This window comes from Lacerta agilis, chromosome 1 (assembly GCF_009819535.1).
Source record: "Lacerta agilis isolate rLacAgi1 chromosome 1, rLacAgi1.pri, whole genome shotgun sequence".
Lineage (NCBI taxonomy): Eukaryota > Metazoa > Chordata > Lepidosauria > Squamata > Lacertidae > Lacerta > Lacerta agilis.
The window spans coordinates 69,337,818-69,361,141 of record NC_046312.1 but is presented as its reverse complement, the minus strand read 5'-3'; the positions used below and the strand labels follow the sequence as shown (position 1 = coordinate 69,361,141).

Genomic DNA, 23,324 nt, shown 5'->3' with positions numbered 1-23,324 from the left:
TGAAAGCATCCAAAATATTACTCAGCAGCTGCAAGAACCATAGGAAAAGCTGACATGACAAATTTAGTCATTTCTTAATCGCTTTCGTTAGGCGGTATTGTCAGTTCCAAGAGGCAAATGTTTTTCTTGATTTACACCCGTAATGGAAATGGTTGTGAACGCAAAAAGTCTTCAAAGCCATTTACTTACAAAACACCTTTTAGATCACTGTAGACATTCCTAAGAACTAGCAGGAACATTATTGCCACAAGGGAACAGGAGACTTACACTCTTGGACAGTGTGTTTATCAGCAGGGCATTTTCCCTGTACTTAATATAAACTTGGGATTTATACAACTTCTAAAACATACTTAGTATGTATTATTTACTGCTAGATCTAAATTTATTAATTAGATGCCTTTTTGGTTGAGATAAAATTGATTGTTAAAGCAGAAAATAGAAGATGATATGAATCCCATTCTTCTATTGCCTTCAGATAAAAGAAGCAGTGACCCAACTCATTAGCCCTTTGATTTAATATATTGACACTTGGGTACGAATAATTCCGTTTAGTGGCTTTTGCTTCCCAGGGATCAATTTAATTAGTTATAAAATGTGACTTCTTGTCAGGAGCCAGAAGAAATGCTGACGTTAAATAAAGTCATACGCAATTTAAACAATAAAGCTATCGATGCCTGGTTAAAAGTTAATGATGCACAAAAAATGGCTTAATAGAGACAACCTCAGCAATGAAAGTGATGGTAGGAAAATTAAGCTAAGTGGATGAATGAGAAATGGTGATGTTGTTGGATTGTTAAAACAAATTCATGCCTAGTTGGATGGCTCAGTGCTTCTTCGATCTGAGAACAGCCCTGGATTTTCTAACTGGTTGGAAACATGTTTGTAAATCTCCTGAAAATGGCTCTCATTTGGATTTGAAGGAAGGGAGATATAGTGTACAATCCTAGATCATGATCCACAAAAACTTCTTAGGCTTATATGCTTGCACTTAGCTTGGTGCAGAATAAACAGAAGGATTCTGATTTCAGTGGTTCACATTTTTATTGTTACTCTCTGTGATTCAGCCAAGTTAGATAATGGTGAATGTGTGCTAACAATGTGTACGTAGTTTCTCTTTATCGACAAAAATATCTGCATAAAGATCTTCTTTTTTGCAGGGCATGCAACTTAGTAGCTAAAGATAATGTGGCAGTTCTGGTAAATTATATTGTGCAGTGTGCAGCGATTACAAGACTAAATAGGGTAAATTGTAGCCCACCATAGAATGATTGGCTGTACATTTAACAGACATAGATGTGGCTGAGGTAATTTGCACTGAAAGTGGCTTGGTTCACCTGCAGCAGTGGAAATGCAAATTACCATAGTTCATGATAGATGTCTTGTGACGTAAGAAGAACTTGCCAGATCAAGCCAGTGACCTATCTTGTCCAGCATCCTGTTCTCACAGTAGCCAACCCAGGATCCGCCCACCCAGGAGGCAAGGTGAAATGACTGCCTCAGATGCAAGGATCCATAGGAACAGCAGATCCAGATGCCAATCTTTTTCGCCTCCCCCTTTTGTTCTTGGTGTATATCTTCCCTCACCCCTTCTTCCTTGGCAGGGAGCGGGGCGCCATTTTGGCACCTCTCTTAGCCCTTAGCTGTACTCTTCTGTTGGAAGGCAGAGCCACCCAATGTCTCCTGTACTCCCATAAATAGTATGCTGCCCTCAGGTGCACCAGATAACACTATCCTATTGCCAGTTTTGACATAAGGTTCAACTCTCAGTCCAGTCAGCTTCTGTATGTGGAATGTGGTTGAGGTAAAGTGCCCTGTTGTCCTTTGCTTCAGGCAGCAAAATGTTTTGGGATACCCCTGCACAAGGACTGCAGGCTCTGTATACTGCATGAGTCCTTCATATTGAAATTTGTATCGTATCTGAAAACAGAAAGCAGGCTCAAGCCTCACAACAGAAGGTAAGAGAACAAGGGTGGTTACAGCAGAACTTTTACTTGGGCTTTTACTTGAGCTAAGGTTATCCAGACTGTATTGCAGGGAGTGTTGAACTGGCATTGAAAGGCATAAAGGCCTTTCCCAAAACAGAGCAGAATATTGCTGCTATTGAAACCTCACATGTACTCTTTCTGTAGGTTTGTATGCATGGATATGGCTGCCGTAACTGTCAGAAGCAAGATAGTAACCAGAACAGAAAGGATTCATTTCACCCTTTAAACGTAGCCTAAGGCAATGGCAGCATTAGCTCTTTAGTGGAAGACAATGTTGATTTCAATCTATGTTGAACCCACCTGTCAGCATGAAACATGCAGTCGAAGGTATCTGTTGTACTAGGAAAGCAGGGCAATCACAGGTGGCTATGTGATCATTGATGACTTCTCTTTCTTCCATTATGACAAAAATCAGATCCAACTGTGGGTGACACTAAAAGTCATTGCCATGAGTCTATTATTTTCATTTTGATGCACAAAGATCCCACTTGTGTGTGTGTGTGTTTTTTTAAGAAATAGTTTAAAGATGCTGAAATATTTGGTGAGGAAGAGTCCAGATGCCACAGGAATATCCCAATCATGTTGTGTAGATGTACTACATGATCGGAGGCAGTAATGCTTCTGAATACCAAGTGCTGGACACCACAGGATGGGAGAGTGTACCTTCTCTTGGCTCCTGCTTGTAGGCTTTCCTCAGACATCTGGTTGGCCACTGGAGAAACAAGTTGCTAGACTAGGTCGGCCACAGGCGTGATCCACCAAGCTGTTTGATTGTTTGTTTGTTTGTTTATTTATTTAATATACTGCGTTTTATCCAAAGATCACAGGATGGTTTAAAGTACAAAACCATAAAAACATAACATAATAGTGAAGAAACAATACCCCCATACAGACAGTTTAAAAGACCATAGATTGTTTAATTAGCCAAAGACCTAGGAGAAGAGGAATGTCTTTGCCAGGCACCCAAAGATACCGTATGTAATGAAAGTCCCAGCTGAGCCTCCCTGGGGGAGAGAATTCCACAAATGGGGAGCCAGCACAGAAAAAGCCCATTCTCATGTTGCCACACTACAGAACACTCTTCTTATGTCATGAGACATCTATCATGAATTCTGGTGCTTTGAATTGGCTCTGCTGCAGGTGAACCAAGCCACCTTCAGTGCAAATTATAAATTATCACAGCCATAACTATGTCCATATGTACAGCTGATCGCTGGCCTTACCTAGCAGGCTATTCTTACATTCTTATTAAGTGACTCCTTCCTCCCAGCATTTGCCACTTGAGGTTGTAACTTGAGGTTGTCCCTTATTGGTAGTGCTAGTCCTCCCCAGGTGCGTGCTTATTCCCCACCCCCACCCCCAAGTTGGAGAGAGACAGATAGACAGACTGACCGACCGACCTACAGTACAAACATTTGTTTATTCACAATTTAATCTAGAGAGATTACCACCATGTCTTTCAGATCTTATTGAAGCCCATCATATCCACTTTTCAATAGATCATGTGAAGCATTGTTGATGCACTTGCTTATTTGCATAATCACTTTGATCTGAAGTGAATATCACCCTTTTTTGGGCTTCTGAAATAATTCTTAAACAGTCAGTAAAACCTTAAGATACTTAAGAACAGCAGCTCTGGTGAAAGTTTGTCATCTCTCAGTCCCAACTACATATAAAGCAATATATTTAATTATTTATGTGTTTTGTGGGTCCTCAAACTCCTGCTATTGGAGTTGTGGGAAGGGCAGGAAGTAAAATAAGATCAGATAGGCGGGATGATAGGTATTTTGTGCACATGTGTCCTCGAGCACAAGGGGAACCTGAGCAGATCCTCTTGCACATGACAGAGAGGCATGCAGTAGTACTTAGAAGCTTTGAGATTTGAAAATGAGAGAGTAATGAATTGGGCTTTTCTATGAAGTAGATAATGACCTTTAACAACTGCACACATTCCTACTCTTTGGTAGCATCTTATACATCCTTGAGAATCTCAAGTGTAGCAGCAGGCAGCTGTTATTACCTGCTAAAAGCCTTTAACAGCAGCTATAGGAAAATACACAAGGAGATCTGCCTTAGAATAAAATCTCTGTGTCAGAGAGATTTTCAGACTGTGCTGGAATGGTAGCTTGTTCTTTTTTTTGAAAAAAAGCAACAACATGAGCGTTAGGCAAACTGTTTTGTCTTTGCATTGACTTTACATTGGCTGCCGCCTATAGAGAAGGCGCTGCTGGGAAAAGGGGGGCATTAATACATTTTACTGTGTGCAAGCCAACCAGTATTTAGAGAGGGGGGCCATGTTTTCTTAGGGCTCAGATGGCAAAGCTAAGCATTCAGCCTACAGCAGAAAAAAGTGCCTTTTTTGTTTTCTGGCTGGAGAGTTTGACTATTCCCAAAGGGACACAATGAATGGCCCATTTTGTCTGACAGTGTTTCATAGACATAGAATTCTTGTTTTTTCATAATTATTCTTGCCCGTCACTGGGTGTGCACATGACATTTGAGCGTGTTTTAAAGTCTTAACACACTCATGTGCCTGCAATAAAGTTACTCATAACAATCCAGGCTTTCTGCAGACAACAGAGCTGGGTCTGTTGTTTTTGCAAGTCACAGCAGCTGGGAGGCAATTGTGAAGACAACAGCTTAATCTAGCTGGAAAATGCAGAAAAATGTGAATATGCCCTAAATTTGCTTCCAGATTATTGCAAACAATGTAGGATTTTCCCTTTTTGTTTAGGTTTGGGTGGCCTGACTGAAAGAACTTGATTGCCATAAAACACACCACCAAATATATATTTAAATAGTCAACAAGTTGAATTGTTTCCTTTTCTCTGATGTTCCAGAACATTGACATAGTATTACATATTTATGTTTACAAGCTCAGCTACATATGTGTGTTTGTGTACTTACTTGTGCACTGACTTACATGTATACATATGTTGCTTAGAAATGATGCTATTAAAATAATCAAATTGTACAAAGATAGTTCAGCTTCATCTTGCCTGAAAGGTGTGTGTCTGTGAGATAACTTTAAGCATCTAAATTAGATTAAATCTATCTATCTACCGGTATATCCTATCAGGAGCGTGGAAGCCCTAGAGCTAATGTAGCTCTTTGTGTCTTAATTTAGTGAGATATTTTGAAAGAAGTGGTATGCATTCTGATTGCTGAAACAAGGTTATCAGTGCATCATCATACACTTGTGTAAATTGAAATGATATGAATGAGTAGCCTTTGTGAGTGCATTTAAAAAGAAGAAACATAAGAGAGTGTGAATTCATGTAGATTTCATCACGAACAGAAACTATTCTGAAAATGATATCAAAGGGTAATTTAATTAAGATAATGTGCCTATACATGGGCCAGAATTGCACTATTCCTAATTGTTGAAAAGGCACCTTCTATTATAGCTCATTGGGGTCTTGTACACCCCAGATTTCCTCTTGTAGTATAACAGGTTTGTATTTATAACAAAGTTGGCAGGTGGAAAGATTTTGGGGAGTTTATACGGCCCTATTTTACACATGGTGCTTGCTGTGATCATGTTAATTTAATATGTGCATTGTTTGGCACCTTCCATTGTGCAGCTTAAAGTTTTGCACATACTTCAAGCCTGCATGTACAATTTTTTCATAGACTTCAAACCACCTCTGGCTCCCCCTTCCTTGTCCCCAAGGGCTTCCCAAATTTACCAAGGCCTGGAAAAGCAGGAACTGTGACAGTGGTGGGGTCGCTCTAGCTGCTCATCAGAGTGCCATTTCCCACCACAGAGAGTACTGGAACTAGAAATCCCAACATCCTTCTGACTGGAATTTTTTGTCAATTTTCTGCCTCCAACTTTGCAAGTTCTCCTATTTGATTATTTGAAATAACCCTTAAACATATGGAAACAGAAACCTTCATCTGTAAAACAACTTGTTTGTAATGGCCTTGTGGATGGTAATCTCAGACTCACCCATTACTTTGTAATTATCAGTGCCATAGGATGGTACTGGTATAGATACTGATTTGGATCCTAAGCGAGGGAAGGATGGCACAGGAAACCTTACTCCACAAACTTCCTTTTCATTCGCTTTTTGGATTGAGGCAAAAGGTCAGAGATAAATATTGCAAATATAATGATTAAATTCCACGAATTAAAGTTCCTGTTCTAGTGGTTGATATAAATAATTCTGGGGTGTTTATAAATTGGGGTAGTGATTTATTTTTTTAGTTATTTTAAAAATTGATACCTCATTTATATGTCTTAAAGACTTAAAGTGATCCAAGGTTGCAGATATTTATAAAAATTCATTTGATTTGGGTAGGGGTTTTCCATTTAGTGTTTTTGTTTTGTTTTGTTTTACTATTGCATCTATGCCAGAAATCTAAGCTGATAATTCAACCTGGTAACCTCAAGCATTTACCTTCAGCAGGCAAATCCAAGCACCAAATAATGTTTTCTTTCCCTTTCTATGCCAGAAATTGATGTCTATAAAAACTGTAATATCACAATGTGACTTTTGTTAGTTTTTGTTTCATCAGTGTATGTGTATGCTTGGTGAAATTATTTTATGTGTATATGGCAAAACAGCATTTCTCAAATTGTGAAAGCAAATTTGAATATTGATTTACATGGATGAGCTGATCTCTTGACCTCCTGCTGTTTGGCCATACGGTGGATTCGCTGAGGGCATTGTGAGGATGTGTCTTGTGAAGCTGGAATATGGCTAAAAGCTGATAGGAATTTGATTGTCCAAAGCAACAACTGAAGCATTGACTTCATGGGAATGCGACAAGGAGGCAGTGCAGCTGGACGTATAGCACAGCTTTGAAGGAGCCCCAGCAGTGATCTATGTCACCAGCACTCAACAATCTTGACATGCACTGAAGTGAAAAGGAGAAATTATAACACTGCCCTGAGGAGCTAAATTTGGATGGATAATAAAGTTTTAGTAAATCTTCCCTAAATACGATTAAGCTGTTCATTCTGTCTTGTTTGCTTTTCAAAATACTGCACCTCCTTGCTTGTTTTTTGCAAGACCACATTTTGATATCCCCTAGAACTGAACATTTCAGCAGAACACAGAGGCACTAAAGTTGAAAAGGCGTTACAGCTTAAACGAGGTTCCTATTGGTTGAGTTGTGGGTTTTTAAAGCCTTTTTAAAAAAGCCAGTTGTTGGATGTTACTTTGAATGTAGAGTGGCAGGAGGTTTTGTCTCCTTTGAAATTTCTAGTGACTGTGCTTAGATGTGTAAGCCCTACACCTAGTTTTTTCCTCCCTCCCTCAATTCTCCTCACCCATCCTTTCTTCCCCCCTTTTCTCATTACACACACTTTCTTCGTTGTGTAATTGTCCCATTCTTTGGGATACGACTGAGTTTACTTGAAGAACTGCCTTACCATTTGTGCCCACTCGCCTCCTTTAGTCTGCATACCTTGTACTTTTACAAGGGCTGTATAATGTTCATGAAACATTTGCGATGGGCAAGTCTTTTAGTGTGGCACAGAACCTACACTTTGGAACAACCTTCCCATTGATGTTTGGCAGGTGATCTCACTATGTTGTTTTTAGATGCCTGCTGAAAACTTTAATTTCAACATGCCTATTGAGACATAAAATTTAGCTATCTATATTTGTATATAAAAGTTTTACAGCTTTTATCTGTTTTATTGAGCGTTGTTTCACACGTCCTTGTCTTTTAACGGTTTTGCTGGTTTTACCTGTGTTGTATTATGTATAAATGAATCAAAATTTCTTGCCTGGATACTTTCTTTAGCTGTTGTTTGCAATTCATTATTGTGTTAGCTCAGTTGGTTAGAGCCTGGTAAAGATAATGTCAAGGTCATGGGTTCGATCTCCTTATAGGCCAGCTGTATATTTCCTTATAGGCCAGCAGGGGGACTACATAATCCTCGGGGTCCCTTCCAACTCTACAATTCTATGATTGCCCCTCTTCACTCACTTAACTTTGTTAATCTGCATGACATTATTCTTAGTCAGCAACCTAACCACACTCTGCTTAGTAGAAGGTAGACCTGGGCAGTAAAGTGGTTAGGGTTGAACTTTAATTGTGGAGTCTTGGGTTCAAAATCTCAACTGAGCCGTGAAGCTCAATTTATTTTTATTTTTTAAAAACAATATTTATAGTCTGCCCCTCACATAAAATATCAAGGCAGTATCCAACAACATTTACAAGTACAAGAAGACATTAAATGACACTGGTGACTTCATGGAGGCAGGAGTACACAAACTAGTCCCCTCCAGGTATTTGGGGGCTTGTCATAAGGTACCACTCTATTTATTATGGTGAAACTAGCAAGGCCACTACTGGAGATTTTAGCAATCAGCCAGGGGGTGTATAAGGGAAGGCAGTCTGCGAGATTCCCAGTCCCAATTTGCTTAGGGCTTTATAATGTATGCCAGGAGCAAAACTTTGAGCATAGCTTGGTAAATAATTGACAGCCAGTGTAGCTTGTTCAGCACAGATGTAATAGTATTTTGTATACCTAGGGACAACAATGAGTTCAAATTCAGAACCAAACTAAAGGGAAGGCTCGCAAACAGCGTGTTACAGTAGTCTACCTGTGAGGTTAGCAGTGCATGAACCACAGTAACCAAGTTCTTCCAGGAACTCCTTGGAGAGATTCAAGGAGCACAGAAAAGATGAGTCTTGGTAGAAGAAGCTATTGAGTTTTGAAAGTGGAGAGAGTAGTGCAAGGAAGGAAGCTCTTTAATGTGCAGTAGGGCACATCACAGTAAAAGTTATGATTCTAGAGCATGGGTACAAAGAAGCCCTCCTTTTCTCCCATCCATAGTGCTTGTGAGATTCCCAGGCATATCTGGCACACCACAATGGAGAGGAGTGTTGCAGAAGATGGACTTCTGTTTTTTGGGGTTTTTTTGGGTTTTTTTTTTTTAAGAATTGACCTCTGGGTTGATTTGGCATGGCAATGTCATTAGTTTATCCCATCATACTGTCCTGATTATTTTTTCAGTCTTCTATAATTCATGTCAAACGTGGTTTCCTTACTCCTCATATCATCAGAGTAAACACTGGGACAGCTCCACATGGCTCACCTCCAGGATTTGTATTTTTCATTTCAAGGTAGTTCCCTTTTGGCAAAGGGAAATGCTGAAGTGGATTCACTCCATGCTTTTCTGCCCTCATTGACTGTGAAGTTGAACCTGACAAGCAAATGCTGCAGATTTAGTGAGGAAGGGAAGATATTTATTTATTCACTCATTTGTAGTTGTAATTATATCCTGCCTTTGTAACAAATGCTCAGGGTGGCTTATAATTACATTAAAAGCAATACATAATAATAATAATAATAATAATAATAATAATAATAAGAAGAAGAAGAAGAAGAAGAAGAAGAAGAAGAAGAAGAAGAAGAAGAAGAAGAAGTAAACTATGAGTAAAACTGCAGAGCAATTCAGCTGACAGGCTGTAAGTCCCAGACTCTGGAGTAATAGAAGTACCGGTATTTGTTTTTTTGTCTTACCAAGATGGAGAATAGGCATTTCTAGATATGTCTGGCATCTCACACTGCAGCTTGTGGGCATGAATGTAGTAGTTGGCTCAGGATTTCCTTCAACTGCAGGCTGAACATCACGCCTGTTTTCATCCCTTTCTAGCCTAGGGAACCCAGGACTAGAACTGTGATTTGCAACCTGACAGCACGCTCCACTGATCATACCTCCGGGCTAACCCTTCTTGTTCTCTTAATTAACTTTCCCCCTTTATTTTCTTTCTTTATGTCTCGTTAATATCTCTACACAAATATAAGTAAAACCTGCCAGTACTAACTAGCTTCTGGTCTGGAAACAAAGAAGGGGGAGCGTATAGCACTTCAGCTGTTCCTGCAGATTCTTTTACTCTCTGAGCAGTGATTAATATCCTGGCTTAAGTAGAATTTTTAAACAAAACCTGGGGAACCAGGAAAAAAACACTGGAAAGAGCAAATACACAGGCTAATGCTGTGCCCTGAGGTGAACAAAATACATTTTTAACAAGCCAAGCATAGCAATGAAATTTATTCTACAGTGAAATTAATAATTACAAAAAAGATTTGCTAGTGTTATTGTTGTATTCTTGGAGAAGATATGAGTATCATGCTTAAAAAACATGGGAAGGTGTGCATCAAAGCCCTTAGACTAAAACTGGTCTCTAATTCTTAATACGAAATCTTCCCAAGTGTCCCCTGTGCGTAGAACTGGAATGTGGCTTTGAGATGACAGCAGCTTTAAAGGTTGCAATACTGAGGCTGGGAAGTGTGGGTCAGGGAATATCTGTTTTCAGCTAAGGATGGGCAACTGCTTTTCCATGTAGTCCTGCTGTAACGAAGTGCCAACAGTAAAACTTGCATTGCCTTCTCACAAGACTTAAGTGATTGGTGCATCCTGCTCAGTTCTCTCTCTCTCCCCCCGCCTCCCCAAGGCAAGGTTTGTTTGAATCCCACATTGTGATTGAATCAATGTAATAGACACCGAGTTTGATTCAAATACATGCCGATGTATTACATAATGATGCTGGCCACAGACATCGTTCTGCATTTGTTTATGTCTGTTACGGATCCCCCTCATTATCCATGCTTTTTGAGGGATTCCCCATGGATTCAGCCCATTTATTGCATGCATGTGTATATGTATACACACACACACACACACGTGCCAAATGCAACGTTGTGAGTGCCAGTTCTTGGGTTAGCTTTCAAATCCAACAGTGAGTATTACAAATAAGATTAAATTTAAAAATAATTATTTTGTAAAAAGTTTGATGGGAAATAGGTAAGACATGGCATCAGGGCAATATGGGAGGAAAGTGAATGATGGCTGGTCCATTTGGATGCTAACTCAGTTTTCGTCCCTCCCAATTATGCATTGCTCTTTCTGTTAAAATTGTTCTGTTTGGTAACTTGTGCTGTTGTTCTAATACCTAGGAAACACACACACATGATTTCCTGTCTCGAAAGAGAGGGTGAAGTTTTTGCTAGTGAATGCTACTCTATGCACATATGCGCACAACTTACAGTAAAGTTAATTTGGGATGGAATGTTTATACCACACAAGCATGAGTGAAGTATATAGAGACCTCAAATATGGTTAGGAGCATAGGTTACACTAGTCAGATTGTCACAGAGGAGCCTGTTCTAGATCACAGAATTTGCAACAATGTGTGTGTAATCTTCTGCTACTCTCTCAGTTTCCTGGATCTAAGAAGGATATATAAATGTATGCAACAGCATACATGTATTAAGAGATATTTTTTAAAATAAATTCATGCTAAAAGCATGATGGTTTTTTATTTTAAAAAGTTATGGTTTTTAAAATTACCAGTTATTAAGATAATGGTTAACTTTTTCTATTGCCTGGTACAAAACAAATAAATCATACAGCCTGAGAACATAAGTATCATTGAACCTCATAGCTTAAAAAAATGCAATGGATATTTTCCAGGAGGGAACATGCTTTGCTGTGTAAAGGGAGCTAGTGTAACAAGAAGTCATCTATTCTTGATTTCTTTAGACAGCTAGAGCTTTGTGCCTTCACTAGTTTCTATGTTTTAAGAGCTTGCTCTGTGTAGCAGAAATAATACAATAAATGGGTTTAACCACATTTGTCTCAGCTAGACATTCTGCTTTGTCAAAGATTGCTGGTACAACATAAACAAATTATGTGTTTGTAGTGCTTTTCAATGAAAGCCTATCTAACAGTGGAGATTGTGTTTCAGCAGCTGTAGATTTAATCTCCTACCTGTCAGTTAAAACAGGCATTTCCTGAGCAGATAAGGCCTGGCTGTAGTAGTGGGGAAATAGTCACAGCTGGACAAAGGTTCATTGTTACTGACAAATAATTCTAAATAGATGTGTGCATATTTCATCATGGAAACCTACAGTCAGAAATTGTTGCATAGGAACTGAGTCGTTATTACTGTTTGGGCAAGCCAGAGAATGTGCATAGGAGCAGAGTACCATGGTTTCCATTCTGGAGTGATTGACAGGAAAAGCAGTCAGACACTTTGTAAACAATGGCACAGTAGCATAGGTGTCACTGCGTATCTAACTCCTAAACTGATGATCAGAATATTACTGATTGTGTAGGCACAACTGTCTGCATCCACAAGCTGATGCAGGAAGTGCAACAAGTCAGCAGACAGGTTGTGCTATTTCAGCCAGAATTGATGTAGGGAAAAAGGACTCTGTACTTGCACTTCTGTTGCAATATTGCAGACAGAGACATGAATGTCACAGTTCAGATAACAATATTTCTGAAGTTTTTGCAGTGACACACATGAGATCAGTGTCTGGATTTCCAGTGGAGTACTGATTCCTTGCAGCCATGCTTAAGCTATGTTGACCTCAATGATGCTACAGTGGAAAAGAAGTCCAATAGTGGTGTGTGGATTAGCCCTAATCTGGAGCCATCCTATATTCTGTTAAGTAGAACGTGGGACCACTTGTAATCTTACTTCCTGTTTAACTTTTCACACATCCACACACCCCTTCAAAGATCTTGTAGATCTGCCTTATATAATAATATAATAATTTATTATTTATACCCCGTCCATCTGGCTGGGTTTCCCAAGCCACTCTGGGTGGCTTCCAACCGAATATTAAAAACAATACAGCCTTGGGATGTAAGTCCTTTTGTATGTCATTCCCAAGGTTCCATTGCTGGCTTCCACATTCCCCTTCTTGCATTTAATTTAATGGTTTCTACCATGGTCATTATGCCTATGACTATTATAGGAACCGATCTGGAAAACTGAGTTCCCACAGGTGTTGACCACTTTGTGTGATGCGAGAGAGTGCATGGCAGAAAATGATTGTGGGGGGTGGGGGGGTGGGAATAGTATTCACATGAGAGCTGTGAAAATAATTGTCTGTTATTTTCATAGCACTATATTGCAGTAAAGGTTTCATGGTAATGTTGTTACACTGTTCTCTTTGAAGAATACTGTAATTGCTTAGGGACCAATATTTTCTTGAAAAAGGATATTGGCACCCTGTTCTTAAATAGGGTTCTTAAATCACTGTGACTACTTGGCAGTTAGTCACAGTGATTTCAGAGGAATTTTTTTAACCAACTTTTATTTTTATTTAAAAATTCTAAAAACCTTAAAATTGTGTACAAATGAATATCATACAATACAAAACAATATACAACAACATAAAATACAATCCTACAGCTTCACTCTGAAAATACTTGAGTGAACAATAAAGTTTTCAGCATATGCCAAACCCATAAAATTGTCTGTGTGTTTTATTTCCAAGGGGAGAATAGTGTGATTGTACCTTCCATGTGGGGCAAAGGCTCTACTCTGGGTAGCCACAAGATGGATTTCAGGAGCATCTTGCAGCACTAGGAGAGCCTCTTCAGATGATCTCAGTGACCAGACAGGTGTATAAGGAATAAGGTGGCCTCTAAGGTAACCTGCTCTCAACTTGTTTAGGACTTTGTATACTACCGTAATAAAGTTAAACTTCTTCCAATTGTATATTGGCAGCCAGTACAGCCTCTTTAACCACAAAGCTACCTGTTGATCCACTAAGCAGCCTAGCTGCTACATTCTGCACCAGCAGTAGCTTCTATAAGAAGGAAACAATGTGGATGACACCAGCATCATATGCCCAAGACAGGAGTTGCACTGGGATTGCAAGGAAGTGTGCAAATTGTTTAGCCCATGTGGCTCTTTTGTCCAGAATCTAGATGTTACCGGAAATAGGAAACCATAGTTACATACATTACTAAATTAGCGTAGAAATTGTATCAGTTAAGAATATTGTTACACACCACCCCAATCTCTGAGAGGTGTAAGATTCCAGAGGTACCAGGCACATACCAGGGTATGTGTTTCCTTTGGGACAATGAGGCACAGCAAAGACTGTGGTGTCTGTGGTGTCTGTGATATATGGTTTATTTGCACATACAACCTGAGCCTGGATGAAGAAGAGTGCAGAGCATTCACATCCCAAGAGTTCCGTCCATTGATGCAGACTCCGATTCAAAGAGACCCCAAACAACGTGTCTGACCCTCTCTGCAGCATAAAACAGACAGTCCTCATTGTGCTCTGCTCTCCTCCTGCTCTGCAGCTTGCAAAACTGGCCTTTTCATCGCCCACGGCAATTCTGCCCCTCCCTCCTGAAACTCTGACCTTTTGTATCTGCTAACTATCTCTTACCTCAGGGAGGGGCTTTCCCCATTTTCTGTCCAGCCCAGAGAGTGTTTGTTAACAGCATTCTTAATGGGTCATCACTCATTTTTGGTGCTCTTTAATGGTCCATCTCTCCAGGAGATTACTTCATCAGCCAGCCTGGCTTATTTTTTTAACATGGCTTATATTTTAACATTTTAACATTATGGCACCTTCTCTCAGTACTCCAATATTGGTTAACTTCTAACATTTACTAGGAAGCATGAATACGCAGGTGGTGCTGTGGTCTAAACCACAGAGCCTAGGGCTTGCCGATCAGAAGGTCGGTGGTTCAAATCCCTGCGACGGAGTCAGCTCCTGTTGCTTGGTCCCTGCTCCTGCCAACCTAGCAGTTTGAAAGCACATCAAAGTGCAAGTAGATAAATAGGTACCGGCCTGGCGGGAAGGTAAACGGCGTTTCCGTGCGCTGCTCCGGTTCGCCAGAACTTGCGGCTTAGTCATGCTGGCCACATGACCTGGAACTGTACGCCGGTTCCTTTGGCCAGTAAAGCAAGATGAGCGCCGCAACCCCAGAGTCGTCCGTGACTGGACCTAACTGTCAGGGGTCCCTTTACTTTTACCTTTATGAGTACCTTGCACCCACAAACTCTGGCACCCAAAACCTATAACAATGTGCAGGTTTGGGTACTAAATGTGTATATTTAGATATGTTTTGTTACAATCAGGATTTGATAAATATGTTTAGGGCTGAAGTATTTGTTTAGGACTGACTTCTCTCTCTTAATATTATATATATACCGGTATGTTACTGATATATGGGGAATTTTTCTTTACATTAACAAAATATAATTAGATTTACCCTCCCATTTCCCTGAGAGCTATTGGCAGAGGTTCAAGGCAAGAACTTGGGGTGGGATGGAGCAACCCACGTAAACTTAGATAATCTGTAATGCTATAAAATAGAAACCTTGTGTTTTGTGTGAGTACACCATACATGACCATTGTTTAAAAAACAAATGTCAGTCAGAATTTAAAGAAAACATGGAGAGAGAGAGAGAAAGGGATAGATTAGTTGTTTGGTTGTGTGGGATGGGGTAGGGAAGGCATATGAACTGCAGGCTTTAGTGTTATCCCAAAGTTAGGCCAGTCATTAACTAAATTGACCTTATTAACATGTAGAACTAATATGTTTGAATATGAACAGTGAATGAAAATATGTGTCCTTAGTATTTTTTCTTATTTCCAATGAACAAGGCAGAGTGGAAATATGAAACATATACCTCCTCACTAGTCTTATGGGATATTTGAATTAATGAACTTGTTCTGTCTTCTGTCATGGCAGAGTGACCACTGACTGTGACAATTTGCATAATAGTCAACTTTTCTCTCTTGTAGCCATAAACTGTTCCGTTCTGCTTAAAAAGTGAGACTCTTTTAGCTCTCCTGACTTTTTCAGAAGTTGTAGTAACTGAGATTTGCTGTTATGCTTTAACCAAACAAATGCACACATGGGGATAACAATATGCTGAGTTTATGCAGATTTTACAACACAAATCTGAATAAAATGCCCACTAATAGACCCATAAGGAGTAATAAACACACATGAATTTTCCTTAGTTGCACTTTAAAGTGATTTTAACATACTACTAGACCTTAACAATAATATTTAATTGACAAGATTATGCATTTGTATGGATTGAGAAGGTGGTAGATCTCTAATTCCAAATGAGCCATAAATTCACTTTTGCATAACATGTTTTATTAATTTTTTTATAGCTGAGACATCTTCCTTCCCTCCTAGTGACTCTTTCATGAAAGCGTAGACAGTTTAAGGTTATTTAATTAGTCATTTTTCATTCTTTTAGCATTATAAAATAGGATTTAGATATCGTTTTGTTCCTGTATTATACTATATGACTAAATGTATAGCTACAAACTGATCACAACAGTAGACAGGCAGTAAAAATATGGATTTACATTAAGTATAAGTGAAGAAAGAAGCAAAGGGGATACATATTGATGAACCAGCTCCACACTACTCATCTCATTATAGGCTTGTTGGTAATCTAGGTGCATAATTTAGCCTGACACAATCAGATGACCATTTCATCATAAATTTGTCATAAACTATGAGCACAGTAATGTAACACACCCTAATTGGATTGTGGACTGGAACTAATAACACTACATGTAAATTGTTTTTTTTTTTAAGTGTGCAGGGCTTTCCCAACATTTAGAGAATTTGTTGGCTTTAAGAAACATCAGACAGTCATACATTTGCTGTATGTGTGTATACTAACATCTATCTATAGCTGGCGTTGCTCCATACATACACGAGGAACTCCTGAATCAAACTAGCCCTGCCTATCTGTGTATACTTTTTATTCTTTTACAGGCAAAGAATAAGGTTCTCATATTAATATGTCAAATATAGGGCAATACAGTACAATAATGTTTGGTAGAGTTTTGCAAAGCTGTAGTAAGACATCCCTTATGTCTTTATAGAGTGGCTAGAGAGCCAGTGTGGTGTAGTGGTTAAGAGCAGCAGACTTGTAATCTGGGGAACCGGGTTCGCGTCTCCTCTCCTCCACATGCAGCTGCTGGGTGACCTTGGGCTAGTCACACTTCTTTGAAGTCTCTCAGCCCCACTCACCTCACAGAGTGTTTGTTGTGGGGGAGGAAGGGAAAGGAGAATGTTAGCCGCTTTGAGACTCCTTCGGGTAGTGAAAAGTGGGGTATCAAATCCAAACTCTTCTTCTTCTTCTCCGGCCTTTAGTAGGGAACTTTTGACAGTTTTCTGAATCATAGCTAGTGCAAACTATTCACTCAGTTGTTTAAATTATCCAAAACAAATTACCTTTTAACATACTTCCTTACAAAAAATAGGAAATATTACTCAGAGAATATAAAATTAGAACCGACATTTTAGAATAGCTATTTCCTTGCCTGTTATGTGCACATTTATTTATTTATTTATTTTAAATTATAGCATGTATAACAAATTTGTGTATCAACAAATAAACATGAACCATAAATCAATACACATCTGTGCACATCTTTAAAGATGTATATACAGTGCATAAGGAATATTAAAGCATATGTTACTAATGTGATGGACACTTGCCAGTTCTTTAGTGCTATTAAAAGTGCCTGAATCTAAGTAGACTGAATCTACTGCTTGGGTTGGGGTGATGTGAGATGCTACTTCAAATGGATATAAAACTTTTTTCCCCTTTTTGATGGATACAAAGCCACTCCAAGGTGTTGGAGGGTTTATACCATTATTACAAAATGTTATATGATTTATATGATTTGTGGAACTGAGAAAGGATGGCACTTGCAAAGACCACAGCTAAATACACAAAGCAGTAACAGAAACCTAAATTTAGCAACCCCCTGAAACTAAAATCTGAGGCAACAGCAGAATTAGACAAAGCCTTTTAAAAAATCCTTTGTTTTCCACAGACTTCAACTGTGGTTACTTTAACTGACAATTTGTTTTACGAATTGGGAGACATCAAGAATTACTTTTCATTGGATCTGTATTTTACAGGGAATGAAAGCAGAACTTCTAGTAGTTTCTCTTCTGTAGCTGAGTGACAGGCATTAAACAAAGAAGATTGTTCAGATTTCAATAGTTATTTTCAATCATGTTAGAAAAAAAGAAAGTTAAATCTTCATGAAAGAGAAAATGAGTCCCCTTGAGTGTCACTCTGTTTGCACATTAGCACATAGCAAGGTCTTTGCCAAGTTGCTCTCTGACTGACTGCTGCAGATGCTCTTTCTCAAGTATTCAGAGTCAGATCTTTAGTGCAAGTCTTCAGGGACAAACAATAGCACCTGTTCCTCACAAGATATCAGGCTAGTTAGTCCATTCATGTATCTTTAATGAAGCTCCAGGGCAGATGGCAAAAATAAAAAGGCACCATCATCAAGTTAGCAAAGGAGACAGAAAGAAAGAGGCGTTGGTGCAACAATATATTGCTATTCTGAAGAGGAAGAAAAGAGTCCTGAGTTTTTCTTTGGCATCTGCTGGTGTCATGATTTTTCAGAAAGACTCAAGGAACAGAGAAGCAATTAACCTTTTTGAGAATTTATATGACTTAATGAAGCTGGCTATCCTCACCCTGCTAGATCAACTAGCATAAAACACTAAGGGCTACATCTTCAATGTTTGCTTCCAGCATACCCAGAGAGAATGCCAGTCGCTTAGTTCAAATTGCCATCACTGTGTATGGTTTTTTTTTTTAAGGGGGGGGCACATTTTACTCCACAGTGCATACCTTATGCCTTTGGTCCTGTGTAGGGATTCTTGTTCTCACTACACACCTTATACATTTGTCCTGGTGCTCCAATATAAACTTGTTTCTGGCTTACTCAGAAAAAAGGGACACTAAGTCTTGTCTGCTTCTACTGTGCCACATTATCTGGATATTAGAGGATTTGAGAACATCCACACTTAAAGTATGAAGGTTTGTGGAAGCTTCATTCCCATAATCTCTTTGTAAACATCAAGCCTTGTGACTGCAAATCAGAAAAGCACATGGCGGTTTCACTTTCCTTGCCCTCCACCTTATTTTTTACCATATTATGGGCCCCCCATCAAAGGTATTCTGTGCTTCTCGCTGTGCTTCTAGTCCTACTTGGATAGTGGTATCCAGAGGGTGCTGCTTGAGGAGTGCTCTTCAACCCTGTGGAGCCTTCAACGTGGAGTTGCTCAGGGTTCAGTTTTATCCCCCATGCTGTTTAACTTCTACATGAAACCACTGAGTGGAGTCATCTGGAGTTTTAGAGTATGTTGGTAGCATATGCTGAGGACACACAGCTCTACTTTCCCTTTACATCTGCAGGTGTAGCAGTAGATGTGATGGACCGTTGTTTTGCTTCAGTAATGAGAGCCAACAATCTGAAGCTCAATCCCGATAAGACTGAGGCACTGTTAGTTGGTGGTTACCTAGACTGGATGGGTGCAAGGTTGCCTACTCTTGATGGGGTTACACTCCCTATGAAGGAGCAGGTACACAGCTTGTGGGTACTTGTGGATCTTTCCTGTCACTTGAGGTTCAGGTGGCCTCAGTAGAATAGAGTATCTTCAGTCAGCTTTGGATGGTGGCCCAGCTGCACTCCTATCTGGACAGGGATAACCTAACTTCTGTTGTCTATACTCTGGTAAACTCTGGGTTAGATTACTGCAACATATTATACATCGGGCTGCCTCTGAAGGCAGTTTGGAAACTTCAGCTGGTGCAGAATTCAATGGTCAGGTGGCAAGATGGTTTGAACATATTGTACCGATCCTGGCCCAACTGCACTTGCTGCCAATTACCGGTAGTTTTCAGGGCCAATTCCGAGTGCTGGTTTAAAGCCTTAAACAGCTCAGAACTGCAATGCTTCAAGCACTGCCAGTCCCCATATGAAGTGACCCAGACCCTGTGATCATCATCTGAAGCCTTTCTTTGTGTGCCTTCTCCATGAGAGGCCTGTAGGGCAGCAACACAAGAATGGGGCTTTTCTGTGGTGGCTTTGTTTGTGGAATGCTCTCCCCAGGGATGCTTGCCTGGTGGCTTTGTAGCATATCTTTAGGTGCCAGGCAAAAACATTCCTCTTCTCCCAGGCCTTTGGCTAATTAAACAATCTATGTCCTTTTAAACTGTTGGGGGGTATTGTCTTCATTTGTATGTAGTATATATATATATATTGTTTTATTTTTATACTGTGAATGGCCCTGTGATCTTTGGATGAAGGGCAATATGGATGGATGGATGGATGGATGGATGGATGGATACATAGATAGGCCACCATACATATAGCTAGAGAATATAAAAAAATAAAAAAATACCAGATCTACACATGAATAGATCTCTGAAATTTTAGCATAAATAAACCACCATATATAACCAATCTGCAGTAGCAGCCAGTGATCTGAAATAGTAATGGGGGGCACTCACAGTATGACTACCATGTAACACAATATGTTTCACTGGATTATATTATACACAGAGGGGGGAAATGAAATATATTTGAGTAGCAGCCCAACCCTTCCATAACGTCTAATTTTGCTTTTAATGTAGTTCTCATAAATCATGCACACCAGAGGAACAAACTTCAGCCACTTCCAGAAATGTATACATGCTGCTGCTTCCTTCTCAAGAAAATGTGGTTGTCTTTTGGCTTTTGTCTGCACCAGCTGGCCATAGTCTATATGGCTATTGTGATAGATGACTCTTTACTACTTCGATTCCAGGAGTTGTGAGTGACTCTGGATCAGTTTGATTCAACATCCACTCTAAAAGCACTCAAAATGATTGTGAAACTCGTTTTATTTAGTTCCTAAGTGATGGTGTACCCCCGCCATTAGACACTGACATTGTTTTTGCTTGTTTATTCAACGGCCTATAGGAACAATTATCATGCAACCAACTTGGTAGGGTATAAAAAGTTGATACTGGACACAGGGGGATCAACTTCAATTTAACCATGTTAAATTTGTCGCTAACATGGAGAAACTGGGCTTACGTCAGCTAAAATAAAAGAAATGGCTGCTCATAGCTAGTTTCTTTCACGCCCCAGTGCCATGGCAGTAATTGCACAAAGACCTTTTTATTATAAGTTGATTTTCCTGAGAAATGGATTCCGAAAAATACTGTAAAGTGTTTATGTTTTGCTTGACCTTTATTAACCTACATCTTAGGGCTTTTCCCCCAGAGAAGAGTTGTTGGTAAATTAGCTCTCTTAGAAGCACACACACAGTAGCCTTTCTGGTCTGCATCAGATGTTGGGAGAGGAACATGGATGTGACAAGAAAATTTGGCACTATTTAAACAGTGTCATAGGTCAACATATGGATTTTTACCAGTAAAAAAGTTTTGTAGGAATTAAATCCCAACAAAAAGCCATTGAAGTTTATTTTTAATAGAATTTGAAACCACTCATTTGCAACAAGAGAAGGGGCTGAAATTATTTTCTGATTATAAAACAATTCATTTTTTTGTAATCATCAGCAAAATCCTTGCATTAGTTCTGAGTAAGCCAAAAGAAAAAATAAACATGGCATTTCATCGGATCCAGCCATCTTTTGGCATAGTTGTCATGATCCAGGTATCTGGAGAAATAAAGCTGAATATTAAAATCTCTTGATTCTCACCTTTCTAGTTCTGTTTGCCCAAATATGAAGCCTGATAAGTATCTGAATAATTTTCTGCTTCTGTATTTTTATTTTATTTCAACGTTTTAGTTTTTTTTATACATTTATGAAGGTCAAATGAAATTTGATGCAGTGGGATTTATTCTAAAATGGTCAATACCACACAATAAATACCAGGCTTTATGATAATGTTTAAAGCTATAAACTGGATAGACAAGCAAAATATATGTTACACTGAGGTGTGTATGACAAGGGATATTAGTTTAATTGAAAGCCAAGAATTTTGGTTTCATTTAAAGAGGTAGTCTTATGTTAGTAGGTTGAATTTTTAAAAAGTGCTTGAATTTTGCACTTGAACGTAACATCATTTTAGAAACAAATGAAACTATAAAGTACAGAAGCAGGATAAAAAACAAACAAAAATGAGAGAGAAATCTTGTTTTAGAGCAGGCCCAGATTTAAGCAAAACTTAGTAGAACAATAAAAAGTGCAGGTTGTTGCACCTTTGACATTGAGGGAGAGCAAAGCTACTATGGCTTTGATGTGACAATGTGAAATTGGCAAGGATTATGATTAGGAGAAGGTTTGGTCGGACTCTGTGAATGCAAGCACACTATCAGTGCTGGAGAGTTATCTGTCAGGACAAATTTGTGCTATTTCTGATCAGAGACTGTCTTCTGTTTAGCAGGTTCAGGGTCACATGCCTCCGCTCATGATCCCAATTTTTCCACACGACCAGCGGACATTGGCAGCGGCTGCTGCAGCCCAGCAGGGATTCCTTTTCCCCCCAGGAATAACTTACAAGCCAGGTAAGTTGACAGGGTTGTGAAGCTATTTAACATGTTACGATATTAGCCATGGCTACTCCTTGTAATCGGCCTGGTATGGACAGTGATGTGTAAAAGCTGGGGGATTTAAGCGGGGGGATGGGGTAGGGAAGAAAGGAAATATGTGGATTTCTTTTGCAAGTATAGATGAAAACTTCTTCCAGAGAGAACCAGGGAATTGGCTTCGCAGGGCCATATTTATTTTACTTCTGTATACCACAAAATTATTTCCTTTGAATTTATTGACTTTCTTCTCTGCCAATTTGTGAGAGTAGCCTGGCTCTTTATGAGGTTACATATATATCTTTTTAAGGCCCCTTTATCATCAGAATATATATACACACATACTAGTGTTTTGTGCAAGCCATCTTTATAATTAGAGATAAAAAGTAAAGGTAGGTATGATTTAATTTGTGTATTTCAATTGGGCAGCAATTTATACGATTTCCATCTAAATAACAGAGGTTTCAGCAGTTCAGCTACAATCATCAATTCAGGCTTGTAACAGGTCATGCAACTTTGCAGTGAGAGATGTTTGGAGATGATTCAGCAAATATTATGATTTCTTTCTTTATTCCTTTGAGTTTACTGTGCTCCTGGGGAATTCAATTAGGGATATAATGGTTTGAAGCTACTTTCAGAGTCTCCTTGTAAACAGGACTTTAAATGTTTAAAGCCACATTAGCAAAGAAACTCAGGGTAAGGAGATATTTAAGTAAATAAAAATCAACCTTATTTTCATGTGTATATATTCCTTGTAAACCTACATCTCAGCCAGAAGCAGCATCTTTATTTTTCTAATTAATCTCACCCCCTCTAATTAATATTAAACAACAAAATGGTTACAGCATTTCCTTTGGATGTTAAATGCAAAATTTTTATTTGGAATCTGCTACTGCCGTTAATGGGAATGTTGCAGTGGCTTTCAGAAAGAGGTGGGATCGGTTCTGAAACAAAACCTTATGTTTTAGAATGTAAACTGCATATTAAATGTAATCCAAGTTAAATATAAACTCTTTTCAAGTAAGTTTAGTAAGATATTGTGCCAAATAACACTGCAGAAATTATTTCCATTTGTTCCGCTCTGCTCTGTCTTGGTAGTTTCTTAAAAATACATTTACGGAAAATGGATTTTTAGATGCTAAGTGTCAGAATTGGACTGGAATGGCTAGAATCTAGCCCTCCACTCAGTCATTGACTGATTTGTAATCTGGGATACATACTTTGCC

At 39.1% G+C, this 23,324-nt stretch overlaps 1 protein-coding gene across 14 annotated transcripts in view; it reads left to right on the top strand.

The window, feature by feature from the left end:
* Positions 1–23,324, top strand: part of SOX6 (SRY-box transcription factor 6) — a 413,675-nt gene that overhangs the window by 304,144 nt on the left and 86,207 nt on the right. For 12 of the 14 annotated variants that reach the window (XM_033153469.1, XM_033153452.1, XM_033153460.1 and 9 more), the window contains one exon: positions 21,954–22,077. In XM_033153469.1, coding sequence (XP_033009360.1) covers positions 21,954–22,077 — 124 coding nt within the window. The remainder of the gene's footprint in view (positions 1–21,953; positions 22,078–23,324) is intronic. The other 2 variants (XM_033153428.1, XM_033153409.1) reach the window with 1 other exon arrangement.